Genomic DNA, 16,901 nt, shown 5'->3' with positions numbered 1-16,901 from the left:
TTGCCATCACAAAGAGAGCTGCTAGAAATATTTTAGAACATATTTGTTCTTCTCCTTTTCCCCTGATAGCCTTAGGAAACAAACCTAATAGAGGTATTGCTGGGTCAATAGATATACAGTTTTCTAACTCTTTGAACATAATTCTAGATTGCTCTCCAGAATCACCATCAGTTTCCCAAGATGACACATAAAACCTGGTTCATCTCAATAAAGCCAGCAAGTATTGAATTAGCACCTGCTATTCACTAGACATTGAACTAGGTGCTAAACACAGAAAGTCAAAAATGATTCAAGAAGGTTAAACTCTTCTAAGGAAGACCAATATGTACACAGATGTTGTTCTTATTTAGTAATTTTTCAGTCGTGTCTGATTCTTCATGACTCCATTTTGAGGTTTTCTTAGCTAAGATACTAGAGTGATTTGCCATTTCCTTTCCCAGATCATTTAGCAGATGAGGAAACTAAGGCAAATAGGATTCAATGACTTGCCCAGAATCACGCAGCTAAGTAAATGTCTGAGACCAGATTTGAACTCAGGAAAATGAGTCTTCTTGACTCCAGATTCTTTGTTTTTCCCCCGTACCACCATATACACAGATAGAAATTCACATAGATATTTATACAGAAATATACAGAAATTACATCCAAGTCATTTCAAGGGTTTTTAATGGAGGGCACTAACTACTGGGGACCCCAAGAAAGACTTCCTGTAGGAAGTTGTATCTGAATTGTGTTTTATTTTTAAATATTTTTTAAACCCTTACCTTCCATCTTAGAACCAAGAGGTTTCATGGTGGAAGAGTGGTAAGGGCTAGGCAATGGGGGGGTTAAGTGACTTGCCCAGGGTCACATAGTGAGGAAGTGTCTGAGACCAGATTGGAACCTCCCATCTCAATCCACTGAACCACCTTCAGAATTGTGTTTTAGAGGCAGTTTCTCCATGAAGAAGAATGGCATTCCAAGCATTAGCATCCTGTGCATGGGGAGAAAATGGGGAAGGGAAAAGGCCAACATGATAGAGAGCAAGTAAGGCAGTTAGTCTGAAGAGTGGTGTGCATGAAGGGAAGAATGAGATGACATCAGCTTAGAAAGATAAGTCAGAGTAAGACTGTTAATGGTTTTCAAGGACAGATAGAGGAATTTGTATTTTATTCTCGAAATCAGGAAGCCAGAGAAACCATTGGAGTAGAGACAGTGGGTCTAGAATGGCCCTTTCCAGAAATTTCAATTTGGTAATTGCTTAGACAATGTTTTCAAGGGCACAGTCTCCAAAGGCATGGAGACCTGTTAGGATGCTCTTGCAGAGAGATAGTTTGGGGAAAACATTTGGAAATTCCACCTGAAAATTCCTTAAATTGGAAGCTAGACATCAATTCTGTGAGCTTGAAAGTCTTTGTAGTAAATTACAGTTTCACTGGCAAAGAGAACCATTCCCAAAAGATTATATTGTAATGAAAAGGAGAAACGTTTAGCTAAAAGTACACCATGCATGGCCAACCCATCCTCTCCATATATCCAGATCACACATTTCTATTGAATGTATTGAGTAAAATAATGGGAAAAAAAAGATAAATGGAAAAGAATTCAAGTAATTTATAAAGCTTCACTGGCCCTTCAATAAAGAACTGAACCATGAGGGGGAAAAAGGAAAGAGAAAAAAGTGGTAGCAAGCTGAGAAAAAAAAGATCAGAGTTTATATAAATAAGTATTTTTAAAGTCATTGAAAATTCACTTTTCCTCCCCTAAGCCTACTACTTTGAACCTTCAATTTCCTGATGCAAACAGCTCCTAACTATATCATCATTGGGATATTGGTAATATGGTCTAAGCTGTAGGGAAAGATTTTGCTGATAAAAAATATTTTTTGCAGCTGCTAGATTTTTCCCCTCCCAACAGAAATGCTAAAATAATCTATTTCAGCTATTAAAATAATGATCTCCCTTGTTATTAAAATATTCCAGGGCTAGCCCCCTCATAACTCTGAGCCATCACTAACAATGTTTTTGCTGTCTGTAAAATTAATTAGTAAACCTGCTGGGCAGAGACCACATTTTATTCTCCAGGCTTTGTTGTTTGCACTCAGATGGTCAAAGCAAACAACAAGCCTTTCAGAAATGGCTTTGGGCTGTAACACTTGAACTTTTTGTTAAACTGGGGGGGCGGTGAGGCGGGGAAGGGAGTGTGAGAGTAACTTTAAATATGGTTTACTGAGAACTTCTAATATGCACTGGTTATGATTACCCGTCATTACATTCTAGGAAATGGGTTTGCAATCGAAAAACAACATAAGCACGGACTGATTTTAATACGCACCACTCCCTCTCTTTTTTGTAAAAGTTATCAGCCTGTTTGTAAAACTAAAAAAGGAAGGAACGAAGGAAGGAAGGAAGGAAGGAAGGAAGGAAGGAAGGAAGGAAGGAAGGAAGGAAGGAAGGAAGGAAGGGAGGAAGGGAGGGAGGAAGGAAGGGAGGAAGGAAGGGAGGAAGGAAGGAAGGGAGGAAGGAAGGGAGGAAGGAAGGAAGGGAGGAAGGAAGGGAGGAAGGAAGGAAGGGAGGAAGTAAGGGAGGGAGGGAGGGAGGGAGGAAGGGAGGGAGGGAGGAAGGGAGGGAGGGAGGGAGGAAGGAAGGGAGGAAGGAAGGGAGGAAGGAAGGGAGGAAGGGAGGAAGGAAGGGAGGAAGTAAGTGAGGGAGGGAGGGAGGAAGGGAGGGAGGGAGGAAGGGAGGAAGGGAGGGAAGGAGGGAGGGAGGGAGAGAGAGAGGGAAGGAGGGAGGGAGGGAGGGAGGGAGGGAGGGAGGAAGGAAGGAAGGAAGGAAGGAAGGAAGGAAGGAAGGAAGGAAGGAAGGAAGGAAGGAAGGAAGGAAGGAAGGAAGGAAGGAAGGAAGGAAGGAAGGAAGGAAGGAAGGAAGGAAGGAAGGAAGGAAGGAAGGAAGGAAGAGAAGGAAATCAGAGAAAGAGGGAGAAAAAGTCATAGCACTGGACAAATTTAAGTTAAAAATCACATGAAACGTAAAAGCTTACCCACCCACACTGAAGGCTTTTACTGCAATAACGATGGTCAATTTTGTGTTGAATTTCCATAATCTGAATGGAACTGATGGTCGTATCAATCCCTAAAATCAAGGGGAAAGTGAGAATATGAAGCAAGAAAGTTTAGCTTGAATTTCTACCCTTCTCCCATCCCCTACTCCATTCCCAGAGACATTGAACTGAAGACAGAATTTCGAAGACTGGTTTCCGTTCTGCATTAAAAGAAAGAGTTTTTAAAAAGGAGTCCTTTTTTTAAAAAAAGGAGTACATTATGTACAAAGACTCAAAAAATCCACACTCTTCTTTTTTGAGTGTGATATCACTGGTAATTTTCTTGATGAGGGAAACTCCCTTGTGTGTTAAACACACAAGACGGCATCAGAGATGTCTATATAATAACAACCTCTAGACCTATTTGGGGCCCTAATGTGACCAAATGTCATTAAAATATATTTTTCCAAACAGAGGACATTATTCCAAATTTACTTCTAGATTTACACAGACTCTAAAACTTCTCATTGGTCATGAAAACTTAAAGTCCTTTTTTTTATAAGTGAGAACTTACAATCATTTCCCCAGTCATTTTGGGGGGGACCTCTTCCTGAGATTATTTCTCCTGGAATAGAAAGAAATTAGTCAGTTATCAATATTGCATCAATTCCAATGTGTCAGGTGTAAAAGAAACTCAATGTCGTGCCCTGTTTGGGCTTTCTTTATACTTTCTGTTAAAAGGATCTGGTAGGTTCATTCTAATCCACCATCTGGAGGGAACCATTGAACACTGTCCTTTAGTTTATTTCTGCAAAGTAAGTTTTGAACTCTCAGAGCCCAAAGTCAGAGTAATATAAAGCACAGAATTCCCAGCATCTCACAGATAACAGACACTTAATAAATGCTTTCTAACTGATTGATCAGGCTCCTCTATTAAAGATTCTCTTCAGAATAGAGCCCAAAGAACTGCAATCTAGACACACGTCTGCCCAAGCTCTTGTTATCATCCCAATTTTTCCATAAGCTCTATTTTCTTCACTCTTTGAATCTGGGCCAATGAAATTGAATGGAAAGATACCAATATATTATTCCCTCAGTGATACAACAAATAATCTTTTCACATGAAAATAGACAGGAAAACCTCTCTATTGAATCTAATCAAACTATTTTCAAAGACTTAGAAGTTCATATATACTATCGTTTGCTAACCTAAAGACTTTTTTTTCAAATTAAATTATGTACTGGCTTTAAAAAAAAAAGGCTTGAAGGCTTCCATTTGGAAGAAAAGAGAGAAGGAAGATTCTAATCTCTGATATCATTGAACAAAACTCAGTGAGAAAATCTCTGCTTGTTCTGCAACTTGGTTTTTTAGAGATTTATGGGGGACACTGAGAGGTTACAACATTTCCACAGGATCGCTCAGCCAGAAGAATGTGTCAGAAATGAGACTTGAACTCAAGGGCCCCCACAATCTGAGGCTTGCTATCTCTCAGCTAATTCACTACTAATTGAGGTCTAAATTGAAGAGAACAAATAAGCAACTAAATATGGGATTAACCAGGCAGCAGGATGGTAGGGACAATGGGAGGAGATGAATAAGTTTAAAGTTTTTCTGGCAAAGTTATCAAAGATTGTGCTGAAATGGAGGCAGAATGGATTATGATAGTATTGGCTTGAAATCAAGGACACTGTCCCCTTCCTAATCAAAGAGGATCAAAATGACGTCACTGGATGATATCTTTTGACAAGCATAAACTAAACTTAAGCAAGGCAGAGTTGCACAAAGCCATCAGCCTCACTCTCTTATAGAGTCATCAAAGTCCAATAGCAAAGCAAAAGTCAGAATGCCTGATGATGGCTCAGAATGCACTTGGCTTCTTCAATGTCTAACCAAGCTCTAAGCACTCCACAGCTTCCTTGAAGGACCTTGGAACAAATTGTTCTCATCTGCCCCTTCCACCAAGGAAGTCTTCACATACCTGGGCTAAAGACTGCCCCAACTCACTGATGAGTTTTAAGCCCATCAACCTGATTTAGTCCACTTGTTGAGAAAGTTTCCAGTTAAGAGTAGAAATATGACTGAGGAGCTCAATTTCAGGAGATAGGGAAGCGTTCATTGATTCTTGCATAGACTGTACCTCCATCAATAAGCACAGTACCTGGCACATCGAAGGTATTTACTAAATGTTTATTGATTCATTGATTGTGTTCCTGAGGTCTGTGCACAAAGTGGCAACTGGTGAGAAAATAAAAGGGTTCTTTTTTCTTTGGCTTGTTTGACCCAATTGAATAGGAGAAAAAGCTCAAGGAAAAGGTTCTAGGAAGACAGAAAGGAATCCAACTAGGAATATGGAAATCAAGAAGTTAAAAGTGAAATAATGTGACTGACAAGGATTCTAAGAATGACCTCTGAGGGATTCTAAGGGATCAGAGACTCTAAAAAGTAAAATAACTCAAGAGGGTTTATGATAATGATGTCCTTCCAAGGGATCCTTCATCTCCTTGATATAAGTTCTCTTTTTGACAAAGCAGATTGCAACACAGTCTCATCTTCCCATCCTGTATAATAACCCTTTTGTGTTTTCACACATAATTCCTCCCTTAGGACAGTCCACTCAGTGAACTAGGAGCTTTCTTGTAAACTCTCTTGCAATCACATGGGGACCAGTGAATTTTATGGGAGATCTATTAATTCTCCCTCTCTCTAGTTACATGGTCAGGCCATTTCTTTTTTCCTACTCATATATTTCTTTGAAAATATCTTTTACCTTGCTTCTCTGAGGATGTCTTTTTTGGAAATATGCTGCTGCCTACTCACCTTCACCATGCATCTCTCCAATGCCCTTTAGGTCACATAGTTTTAATTTGTTATTATTTATTAATACATAATATGCAATAATATATAATACATTATAATCATTTAATTAATTTATCTATTTAATTTATGAGATTCCATTCTTCACATTCATACAGGATAACCAATGGCATATTAAAGTCAAAAAGATCTTTCCAATTATTAGAGAGGTGATGTCATTCAGTAAGCATAGCCAGGCAACAACCATTTATTAAGCATCTGCTCAGTGTCAGGCACTGTGGACAATAAGTACAGAGCCTTCTTTTGGACATGGTAATTTTGTACATTCATTTTGTTCTACTATACTAAGCTATTAAAAGGAAGTTTTTCCCCTGTTTAACTCTGTTAAATGGAGAGTTATTGTTCAGCCTTCATTTTTAAAGAGGACCAATGACATCACAAGTATGATGTCTTGATTTTGAATTGAATTAAATTTAAATGAAACAGAATTTTGCAAAGTCAACAGTCTTACCTTCTCCTTCAGAATCATTGAATCCTAGTAGTAAGATAAAATTCCAGTTGAGGTTCAAGGATAGGAGATGTTAGCAATAATGATACCACAGAAACATTTTTCAAATGCACAGGTGAGAATAAAGGGAAGCACAGAAGCAGAAAAGTTTTGAAAGTAATGTATGGAATTGGTTATATATATTTTAAGCAAATAGAGTGAAATGATGATATATGAGTTTATATAGAATACTCTTTTGTGTTTTTCTAGGTATGTGGAAATGTTCTTTTTAATGTTTAAATTCAGAACAAAAAAAATTTAGGGAAAAAAAAGCTATTTCTTTGTTTCAGGGAGAAACTGAAGCTATTAAAGTCATGGTGAAATTTTCTAAATCTAATCAGACCTAATCATCTTCTCTATTCAATTCTGAGACTAGTTCAGTGTCTATCCACAGTATTTCTCTGAAATATTAGTAATTATGTCCTGGCTTTACAGACTGTTTGACTTTGTCAATAATTAGACCAACTCTTTTAGTGAGTATGGATCTCATTTATGAGGCAATGTCAAATCCTGGGTTTCAAAGTAGTTAGCATAAAAGCACTAGCATTTAACAGACCTCACCATTTCAAAGGAATTCTTTTCCTAAGACTTTGCCCTGAACATACCTCATAACAGTAGGGAACACCTTGAATGAGCATATGTCTCCTGTTTTCTGCTTCATTTGCTATTTCTAATCAGAATGTTTTTAGACAAAGATATTGTTGTTTTGACATTTTATACAGATTTATTCAGCTTGGGCCCAGTGGGAAGACCTAGGACCAATAGGATATTCCCATAAGGAAGCAAAATTTAGCTGTGTTTCAGTACAAAGTATCCTAACAATTAGAGCTGTCTGAAAATGGACTGGCCCAAAGGGAAAGGGGTAACAAATGCGAAAAGTGTATCAAGGAGAAGACAAATAGAGCCAATGAGAAGAGACCCACCTTAGAAAGGATTAAAGTAAAGCAAATAAAAGAATATAATACTATTTTTAACACAGAAGGCACAAATCATAACGTGAGCAAACTCCAATATGAAACCCCAATGAACAAAAATATAAACCTCTCATAACTTTAAATGTAAGTGGATTAAATAATCCAATAAAATGAAAAAGAGTAACATTGGATAAGAAAATAAAATCCTATAATCTGTTGCTTACAAAAAATAATTTTAAAAACAAATACATACATAGTAATACTGAGAGAATGGAAAAAATTTCTATGAATCAAGTTAATCAAAGAAAGTAGAAGTGAACATGTAATCTGATACAGCAAAAACATTCAAAAAATAAAAAGAGGAGGACTTCTGGGTAAACATGGTGGCAATCTAGACACGAATTGCTTCCTCTCCCCCAAACTGAATGAAATAGACTACCTCAAAAGAGCATAAAAATCATCTTTAGAAGATTGGAGGGACTCTCCAGCAGCCCACAGCAATGAAGGTACATGGGGTCTGAATACTTCCACACAATAAGAGGGAGAGAATGCTCGCTGCCAAGCATGAGCTGAGCTGAGCTGCCCTCCCCCACCCCAGCGCACTCACTGGAGATAGTGAGTGAGTGAGGAACGTCCCTACAGTGAGTGGGGAGCACTCCAGGGTACTTGGGATCTAAAGAGGACTCCCAGAGAACTACCCCTCAGAGTGGTTTCACTGGAGAACATGCAGACTGCAGGGGCTCCTTCAAACTGTGAACACTGTAGAGGCTCTAGAAATGGCCTGAGGCAAAATCTCCTCTGCTCCTCACTGCAGTGATGGGGGCGGGGCATGCCAGGGTCCCTGGGAACTGACAAGGACTACCAGGGAACTACCCCGCAGAATGGTTTTACAGAGGAAGCCTGCATGCACGGGAGAGAAGAGACCACTGACTGCGTGGGTGGGCATGCTAACAAACTTCGGAGGCTGGAAAGAATCAGCCTGAGGCAAAAACATAAAAATCCACCCATTTCATTCAGATTTATGACTGAAAAGGAAAGGGAAAACTACCAAAGGAATGGCTCAGAGTGCCCAAGATCAACCCTCCAAGAAGAAAGGGGAAAAAGTGACAATTGAAAACTTTTATGGAGGGAAAACAGATGAAAAAAAGGATGAAATGCAAACAAAATCAAAATAAGCCCCCCCCCCAAAAAAATGTAAACTATCCACAAGCTCAGGAAGAACTCAAAATGGAGCTTATCCAAAAGATGGAAATCTTCTGGCAAGAAAAATGGGAACAAATTCAAAAAGAGGTCTTCAGCCTGACAGACAAAATCTCACAATTGGAGAAAGAGCTAGAAGCCTCTAACAGAAGGGTAGACCAAACTGAAAAGCAAAACCAGTCCTTAAAGACCAGAATTAAGCAAATGGAAGACAGTGATCTTGCAAAACAGCAAGAATTAATCAAGCAAAATAAAAAAAAAATTAATGAAAGCTCAGAATTAGGGGAGGATATCAAAATGCTGGGGAACTCACAAATGACAATCATAACATTGAACATGACTGGGATGAACTCACCCATAAAACATAGACGAATAGCAGAGTGGATTAGAATCCAAAACTCTGCCATATGTTGTCTTCAGGAAATACACATGAGGTGGGTAGAAACTCACAAGGTCAGAATTAAAGGTTGGAGTAAGACCTATTGGGCCTCAACTGACAGAAAGAAAGCAGGAGTAGCAATCATGATATCTGACAAAGCCAAAGCAAAAATAGACCTGATTAAAAGGGATAGGGAAGGTAAATACATCCTGATAAAAGGGAGTATAGACAATGAGGAAATATCACTAATCAACATGTATGCACCAAATGGTATAGCACCCAAATTTCTAATGAATAAACTAGGAGAATTGAAGGAGGAAATAGATAATAAAACTATACTAGTGGGAGATCTGAACCAACCACTATCAAATTTAGATGAATCAAATCAAAAAATAAATTAAAAAGAGGTAAAAGAGGTGAATGAAATCTTAGAAAAATTAGAGTTGATAGACATACGGAGAAAAATAAATAGGGATAAAAAGGAATACACCTTCTTTTCAGCAGCACATGACACATTCACAAAGATTTACCATACATTAGGTCATAAAAACATGGCATACAAATGTAGAAAAGCAGAAATAATTAATGCAACCTTTTCAGATCATAAGGGAAGAAAAATAATGATCAGTAAGGGTATGTGGAGATCAAAATCAAAAATCAATTGGAAATTAAATAATATGATACTCCAAAATCGGTTAGAGAACAAATCATAGAAACAATTAATAATTTCATTGAAGAAAATGACAATGGTGAAACATTCTTTCAAACCTTATGGGATGCAGCCAGAGCAGTACTCAGAGGAAAATTCATATCCCTGAGTGCATATATTAACAAATTAGGGAGGGCAAAGATCAAAGAATTGGACATGCAAATCAAAAAACTTGAAAGCAAACAAATTAAAAAACCCCAGAAGAAAACCAAATTAGAAATCCTAAAAATTAAGGGAAAAATTAGTAAAATTGAAAGTGATAGAACTATTGAATTAATAAATAAGACAAGAAGCTGGTACTTTGAAAAAAAAACAAACAAAATAGACAAGGTACTGGTCAACGTAATTTTAAAAAGGAGGGAAGAAAAGCAAATTAACAGTATCACAGATAAAAAGGGAGACCTTACCTCCAATGAAGAGGAAATTAAGGCAATCATTAAAAACTACTTTGCCCAATTATATAGAAATAAATATGCCAAGCTAGGTGATATGGATGAATATTTACAAGAATATAAATTTCCTAGACTAACAAAAGAAGAAATAGAATTCTTAAATAATCCCATATCAGAAAAAGAAACCCAACAGGCCATCAAAGAACTCCCTAAGAAAAAATCCCCAGGGCCTGATGGATTCACTAGTGAATTCTATCAAACATTCAAAGAACAGCTAACCCCAATACTATACAAACTATTTGACATAATAAGGAAAAAGGGAGTTCTACCAAATTCCTTTTATGATACAAATATAGTACTGATTCCAAAGCCAGATAGATCAAAAACATAGAAAGAAAACTACAGACCAATCTCCCTAATGAACATAGATGCAAAAATCTTAAGCAGGATACTAGCAAAAAGACTTTAGCAAGTGATCAGGAGGGTCATTCACTATGATCAAGTAGGATTCATACCAGGAATGCAGGGCTGGTTCAATATTAGGAAAACCATCCACATAATTGACCATATCAACAAGCAAACCAACAAAAATCACATGATTATTTCAATAGATGCAGAAAAAGCCTTTGATAAAATACAACACCCATTCCTATTAAAAACACCAGAAAGTATAGAAATAGAAGGGTCATTCCTAAAAATAATAAACAATATATATCTAAAACCATCAGCCAACATCATCTTCAATGGGGATAAACTAGATGCATTCCCAATAAGATCAGGAATGAAACAAGGATGCCCAATATCACCTCTATTATTTAACATTGTACTAGAAACACTAGCGGTAGCAATTAGAGAAGAAAAAGAAATTGAAGGCATCAAAATAGGCAAGGAGGAGACCAAGTTATCACCCTTTGCAGATGAAATGATGGTCTACTTAAAGAATCCTAGAGAATCAACAAAAAGGCTAATTGAAATAATCAACAACTTTAGCAAAGTTGCAGGATACAAAATAAACCCACATAAGTCATCAGCATTCATATATATTTCCAACACATCTCAGCAGCAAGAATTAGAAAGGGAAATCCCATTCAAAATCACCTTAGACAAAATAAAATACTTAGGAATCTATCTCCTGAGACAAACACAGGAACTATATGAACACAACTACAAAACACTCTCCACACAATTAAAACTAGACTTGAGCAATTGGAAAAACATTAACTGCTCATGGGTAGGATGAGCCAATATAATAAAAATGAACATCCTACCCCAAACTGATCTCTCTATTTAGTGCAATACCCATTGAACTTCCAAAAAATTTTTTTACTGAATTAGAAAAAAACCATAACAAATTTCATTTGGAAGAACAAAGGATCAAGGATATACAGGGAAATCATGAAAAAAAATACAAAGGAAGGTGGCCTTGCAGTCCCAGATCTCAAACTATACTATAAAGCAGTGGTCATCAAAACAATTTGGTACTGGCTAAGAGACAGAAAGGAGGATCAGTGGAATAGACTTGGGGTAAGTGACCTCAGCAAGACAATCTATGACAACCCCAAAGAGCCCAGCTTTGGGGACAAAAATCCACTATTTGACAAAAACTGCTGGGAAAATTGGAAGACAGTGTGGGAGAGATTAGGTCCAGATCAACACCTCACATCCTACACCAAGATAAACTCAGAATGGATAAATGACATGAACATAAAGAAGGAAACTATAAGTAAATTAGGTGAACACAGAATAGTATACGCCAGACCTTTGGGAAGGAAAAGACTTTAAAACCAAGCAAGACATAGAAAGAGTCACAAAATATAAAATCAATAATTTTGATTACATCAAATTAAAAAGTTTTTGTATAAACAAAACCAATGTAACCAAAATTAGAAGGGAAGCAACAAATTGGGAAACAATATTCATCACAAAAACCTCTGACAAAGGTTTAATTACTCAAATTTATAAAGAGCTAAATCAATTGTACAAAAAATCAAGCCATTCTCCAATTGATAAATGGGCAAGGGACATGAATAGGCAGTTTTCAGCCAAAGAAATCAATACTGTTAATAAGCACATGAAAAAGTGTTCTAAATCCTGATAATCAGAGAGATGCAAATCAAAACAACTCTGAGGTATCACCTCACACCTAGCAGATTGGCTAACATGACAGTGAAGGAAAGTAATGAATGCTGGAGGGGGTCTGGCAAAGTCCGGACATTAATTCATTACTGGTGGAGTTGTGAAGTGATTCAACCACTCTGGAGGGCAATTTGGAACTATGCCCAAAGGGCAATAAAAGATTGTCTGCCCTTTGATCCAGCCATAGCACTGCTGGGTTTGTACCCCAAAGAGACAATAAGTAAAAAGACTTGTACAAGATTTTTCACAGCTGTGCTCTTTGTGGTGGCAAAAAAAATTGGAAAATGAGGGGATGCCCTTCGATTGAGGAATGGCTGAACAAATTATGGTATATTTTGGTGATGGAATACTATTGTGCTCAAAGGAATAATAAAATGGAGGAATTCCATGGAGAGTAGAACAACCTCCAGGAAGTGATGCAGAATGAGAGGAGCAGAACCAAGAAAACATTCTACATAGAGAGTGATACACTGTGGTACAATCGAATGTAATGAACTTCTGCATTAGTCTCAATGCAATGTCCCTGAACAATCTGCAGGGACCAAGGGGAAAAAAACACTACCCACAAGCAGAGGACAAACGGTGGGTGTAAAAACACCGAGGAAGGACAACAGCTTGACTATGGGGGTGGAGGGGATATGATTGAGGAGAGACTCTGAATGAACACCCTTCTATGGAAACCAATAGCATGGAAATGGGCTCCGGTTGTGAATGCATGTGACACCCAGAGGAATCACACATCACCAATGGGAGGGTGGGGGAAGGGGGTAGGAAAAAAAAGGTGATCTTTGTTTCTAATGAATAACATTTGAAAATGGCCAAATAAAATAATGTTTTTAAAAAAAGGGATAAACAAGGAAATTATATTATGCTGAAAGGAAACATAGACAACAAACCAATGTGAGAAATAAATGTATAAAATTCAAATGTCTTTTCACTAAAAGTCATAAAAGAAATATCTGAGCTTCAAGAAAAATATGACCCAATAGTGACAGGAGACTTCAATAGCTCTCTCTCCATTTTGGAAAAGTCCAACAGAAAGAGAAAATGTGGAGCTGAAAATAGAATGAGCCCACTCAAGGGTTAGAAGTTTCCCAAGACTAGAGAGCTTCAAATGAACATTGGATGTTGCAGAGTCATCCTTTTTTGTATATTGGAATAGCTCTTTGGATCACAGAGCTAGGAGGAAACTTGGCAACTATCTTGTCCAACCTCCCCTTCATTTAAATATGAGGAAACTGAAGCCCAAAGATGTTAAGTAACTTTCCCAACATAGTAAGTAGCAAAATTAGAACTTAAATCCAGGTCCTATGGCTCCAAATTGAGCATTCTTTCCACCATCCCAAATTGCTTAATCAGATAACTTCTGAAGTTTCATTCAACTATGCAATTCTGCACACAATTTATAGCTATGGACTTCAGAAAAATTCCATTATAGACTTGTACATTCTTTTAGTGAAGGATTGCAAAATAATATTCACAAGAAATGAACTGAAAACAGGAATGCCTTTAATATACACCAGTACATTACTGTAAGAAAACTACGGACAGATCTCACCAGTCATAGGGAAGTATTTCTTCATGTCTTAGCAAATGGCATCATCAGTTCCAAGATGCAAAACTATATATTGCTGAATAAGAAAGGATAATCATAATAAATAACTTTAACTTTAATCCTAAGGCTAGACTGGATGAAATAAGAGATAAAATTTATAAACTACTTAGTTCTGAAGAGGAAAAAGATAAAAAAAAAAGAAAAGATGAAAAAACCTGAGGCAATAGGAAAGGAAATCTGCCAGAAAAGAGAGTGCAAAGGCTAGCAAACAAAACAGAAAGTTTCCAGAATGATCCTAGATAGATCTCATAGGAAAGCTTCAGGGTGGTCAGTAATCCACAGCATGGATGATGGAAGTGATGGGGAAGAGTAGAAATGTGGTCCATGCCCATGTATGCAGTATTCATATGAAGGATCCCCAGACCCAGAGGGCTCTGAAAACTATAGAACTCTGTCCTGAATTGCCATTAGAGAGCCCTGAATACAAAGTGCTCTGAATCTCAAAGAAACAGAGGAATCTACAACCTACTAGCACTCAGAATAAATATACCCTGGCTTCCTAGCCAGTGTGGACCCGGGGCAAATCATGTCATCCCAATTGCCCATTCTTTGCTTCTCTTCTGTCTCAGAATCAATGCTTAGCAACAATTCTAAGACATAAGGTAAGGATTTAAAAAATGAAGAAGAAGAAACATATTCTGGGAGATGGAAGTGAGCATAGGGGTGGAGGAGGGTAGATCAGATTGCGTTTTGGTGGGGGCTTTTTCACCCCCTTATAGTGTGGCAATGCCCAAATCCCACATACCTTTAATGCTGGGCCCTACTGTAGAGTCCCTTGGTTCATATGAATTTGGGTTTTTTGGTCTTTTAAAGTAGTCTATATCGGTAGGTGCTGAGAAGAAGAGTCCTGAATCTAGACTGCTGCCATGTTTACCCAGAAGTTGGGAGTAAGCATAGGAATACAAATAACCTTAATGGAGATCAAGTAAGACCAACTAGTCCATCCTAAAACAAAATGGAGCCTGGCCCTAGCACACAGGAAAGACCTAAAAATTCATCCTAGAAGAAGAGAGCAACTACACAAGAACTTCAAACAAAGATGAGAGGAAAAAATGGATTTTTCCCAAGGTCTACAATGAAAAAATAAAGCATAAGATTTTTTTAAGTGAGATACAAATTCTAGAGGAAAGAAGTAGAAAGAGGCTAAATAGCTTAGAACAGAAAGTAGAAAACCTAACCCAAGCTGGAGACTCTCTGAATATTAGAATAAATAAAGCAATTCAATGACTTCATGAGACAAGAAGTACAAGATGTCCTAAAAGTCCGAGAGTGTTCTAAGCCTTAATAAAGCTATCCTGACAATGCAGTAATCCTGAACAACTTGGAGGGATCTATGAGAAAGAACACTATCCACATTCAGAGGAAGAACTGTGGGAGTAGAAACACAGAAGAAAAACAACTGCTTGAATACATGGGTCAAGGGGGATATGGCTGGTGATGTAGACTCTAAATGAACATCCTAATGCAAACACCAACAACATGGAAACAGGTTCTGATCAAGGACACATGTAATACTCAGTGAAATTGTGTGGCGGCTACGGGAAGGAAGGGGGGAGGAGAGGGAAGGAAAGAATATGATTCTTGTAACCAAGGAATAATGTTCTAAGTTGACTAAATAAATAACTTTCAATAAAAAAATAAAGCTGTCCTAAGATTTTGGAGACCTCCTATATTAGACCAAAATAAAAGAACTGGAAAAATATAGAAGAAAATACAAACTACCTGATCAGAACATGGGTTCATGAAATAGATTTCAGGAATGGATTCCCATAATAGGGGTTATGATCCAGTTCCATCCCTTTTCTCCTTCCCTTTTTCAAGTTTCCCCATGTTGTAATTTCCAGATTGTGTGGCAAACTAAGGGGAAGTATACAGGCACTTTCATCATTGTAGAAGTTTTAAATACTATCCTCATTCCTATTGTATCTTATTTTAATCACACAGTTAAAGCAGAATATAAGCATGTAGGCATTATCTTTCTTTTTTGTTTTTATATCACCAGGGATTCCAGGCAAAAAGTAAGTACTTAATAACTTTTTCATGTATTCATTCATTTATTGTTCCAGATTCATTTCTATCTGAACTACACTAAACATGAAAAGAGGAATAATTTTTTCCAACAATTTAAATTCCTATAAAGTTTGAGGAGCTTTTCCCCCCTATACCTCTCATTGTATCATCCCCCAAACCCTGTGAGGCTAGTACTATAGGTATTGCTATCCCCATTTTATAGATGAGGAAAGTGTATTTTATAGATGAGAAAAGTTTGAGGAGATTAAGTGATTTGCCTATGGTTACTCAGTAAGTACAAGATACGGGATTTGAACACCAGTCTCCCCAACTTTAAGGCCAACTCTCTATGCACCCTATTCATTACACCATACTTCAACAAATGTTACAAGTACAGCTCTTCATGCCTTTACATATACTGTCAGATATTTTGTTAACACTTTACTGAAAAGAATCTATTTGAGGTTTCCCCATAAAGGAATATTTCTTTTACTTTAATTTCTCAAATATTCCAGAAACTCCCATGCTCCCCAGAATTCCTATTTAAATCAACAATAATTATCAAACAAGTTTCTGTTCTGGAGTTAGCTAGGTGGCTCAAGAAGTAGCTAGGTGTCACAGTGGATAGAGCACTGGACTTGGGGTCAGAAAGACTCATTTTCCTGAGTTCAAATCTGGCCTGAGACACTCACTAGCTGTGTGATCCTAAGCAAGTCACTTAACCTCTGTTTGCCTTAATCCACTAGAGAAAGAAATGGCAAACCACTCCAATATCTTTGCCAAGAAAACCCCATATAGGGTCATGAAGAGCTGGACATGATTGAATTATAAGTACTGTTTCCATTTACATGTTAGAATACAATCTGGAGGTAATTCTATCCAGGATAGAGGGACACAGTTGTAACACACAGAAAAGGGATAACCAAGTCTTCCCACCTTGGTGCCTCATTTTTCCTTCCTTCTCTGTGACCTTCCTAACCATTATGCAGGACTCCAACTCATAAGTCAACCTCCTGCACCTTTCACAGTTGTGGCTTGGAAGAGAATCCAAATAAGGAATAAAGGTGACTGTGCAACATATGCATATACTTAAAACATATGCTCAAGTCTGAGTATATGAAACTAAAGCTTTGGAGTGATAACATCAAAGGATGCTAGAATAAGAG

The 16,901-nt window shown here is 37.5% G+C and overlaps 1 protein-coding gene across 1 annotated transcript in view; it reads right to left on the bottom strand.

Annotated features, from left to right (window-relative positions):
* MYRFL (myelin regulatory factor like) overlaps positions 1–16,901 on the bottom strand; it is a 130,073-nt gene that overhangs the window by 22,355 nt on the left and 90,817 nt on the right. Inside the window, exons 16-17 of the mRNA XM_056798457.1 lie at positions 3,593–3,643; positions 3,023–3,110 (exon numbers count right to left, since the gene is read on the bottom strand). Of these exons, the coding sequence (XP_056654435.1) occupies positions 3,023–3,110; positions 3,593–3,643 (139 nt within the window). The remainder of the gene's footprint in view (positions 1–3,022; positions 3,111–3,592; positions 3,644–16,901) is intronic.

The sequence above is a fragment of the Monodelphis domestica genome, chromosome 5, assembly GCF_027887165.1.
Source record: "Monodelphis domestica isolate mMonDom1 chromosome 5, mMonDom1.pri, whole genome shotgun sequence".
Lineage (NCBI taxonomy): Eukaryota > Metazoa > Chordata > Mammalia > Didelphimorphia > Didelphidae > Monodelphis > Monodelphis domestica.
Note: the sequence above shows the minus strand (reverse complement) of the source record. Positions and strands in the feature narration are given on the sequence as shown.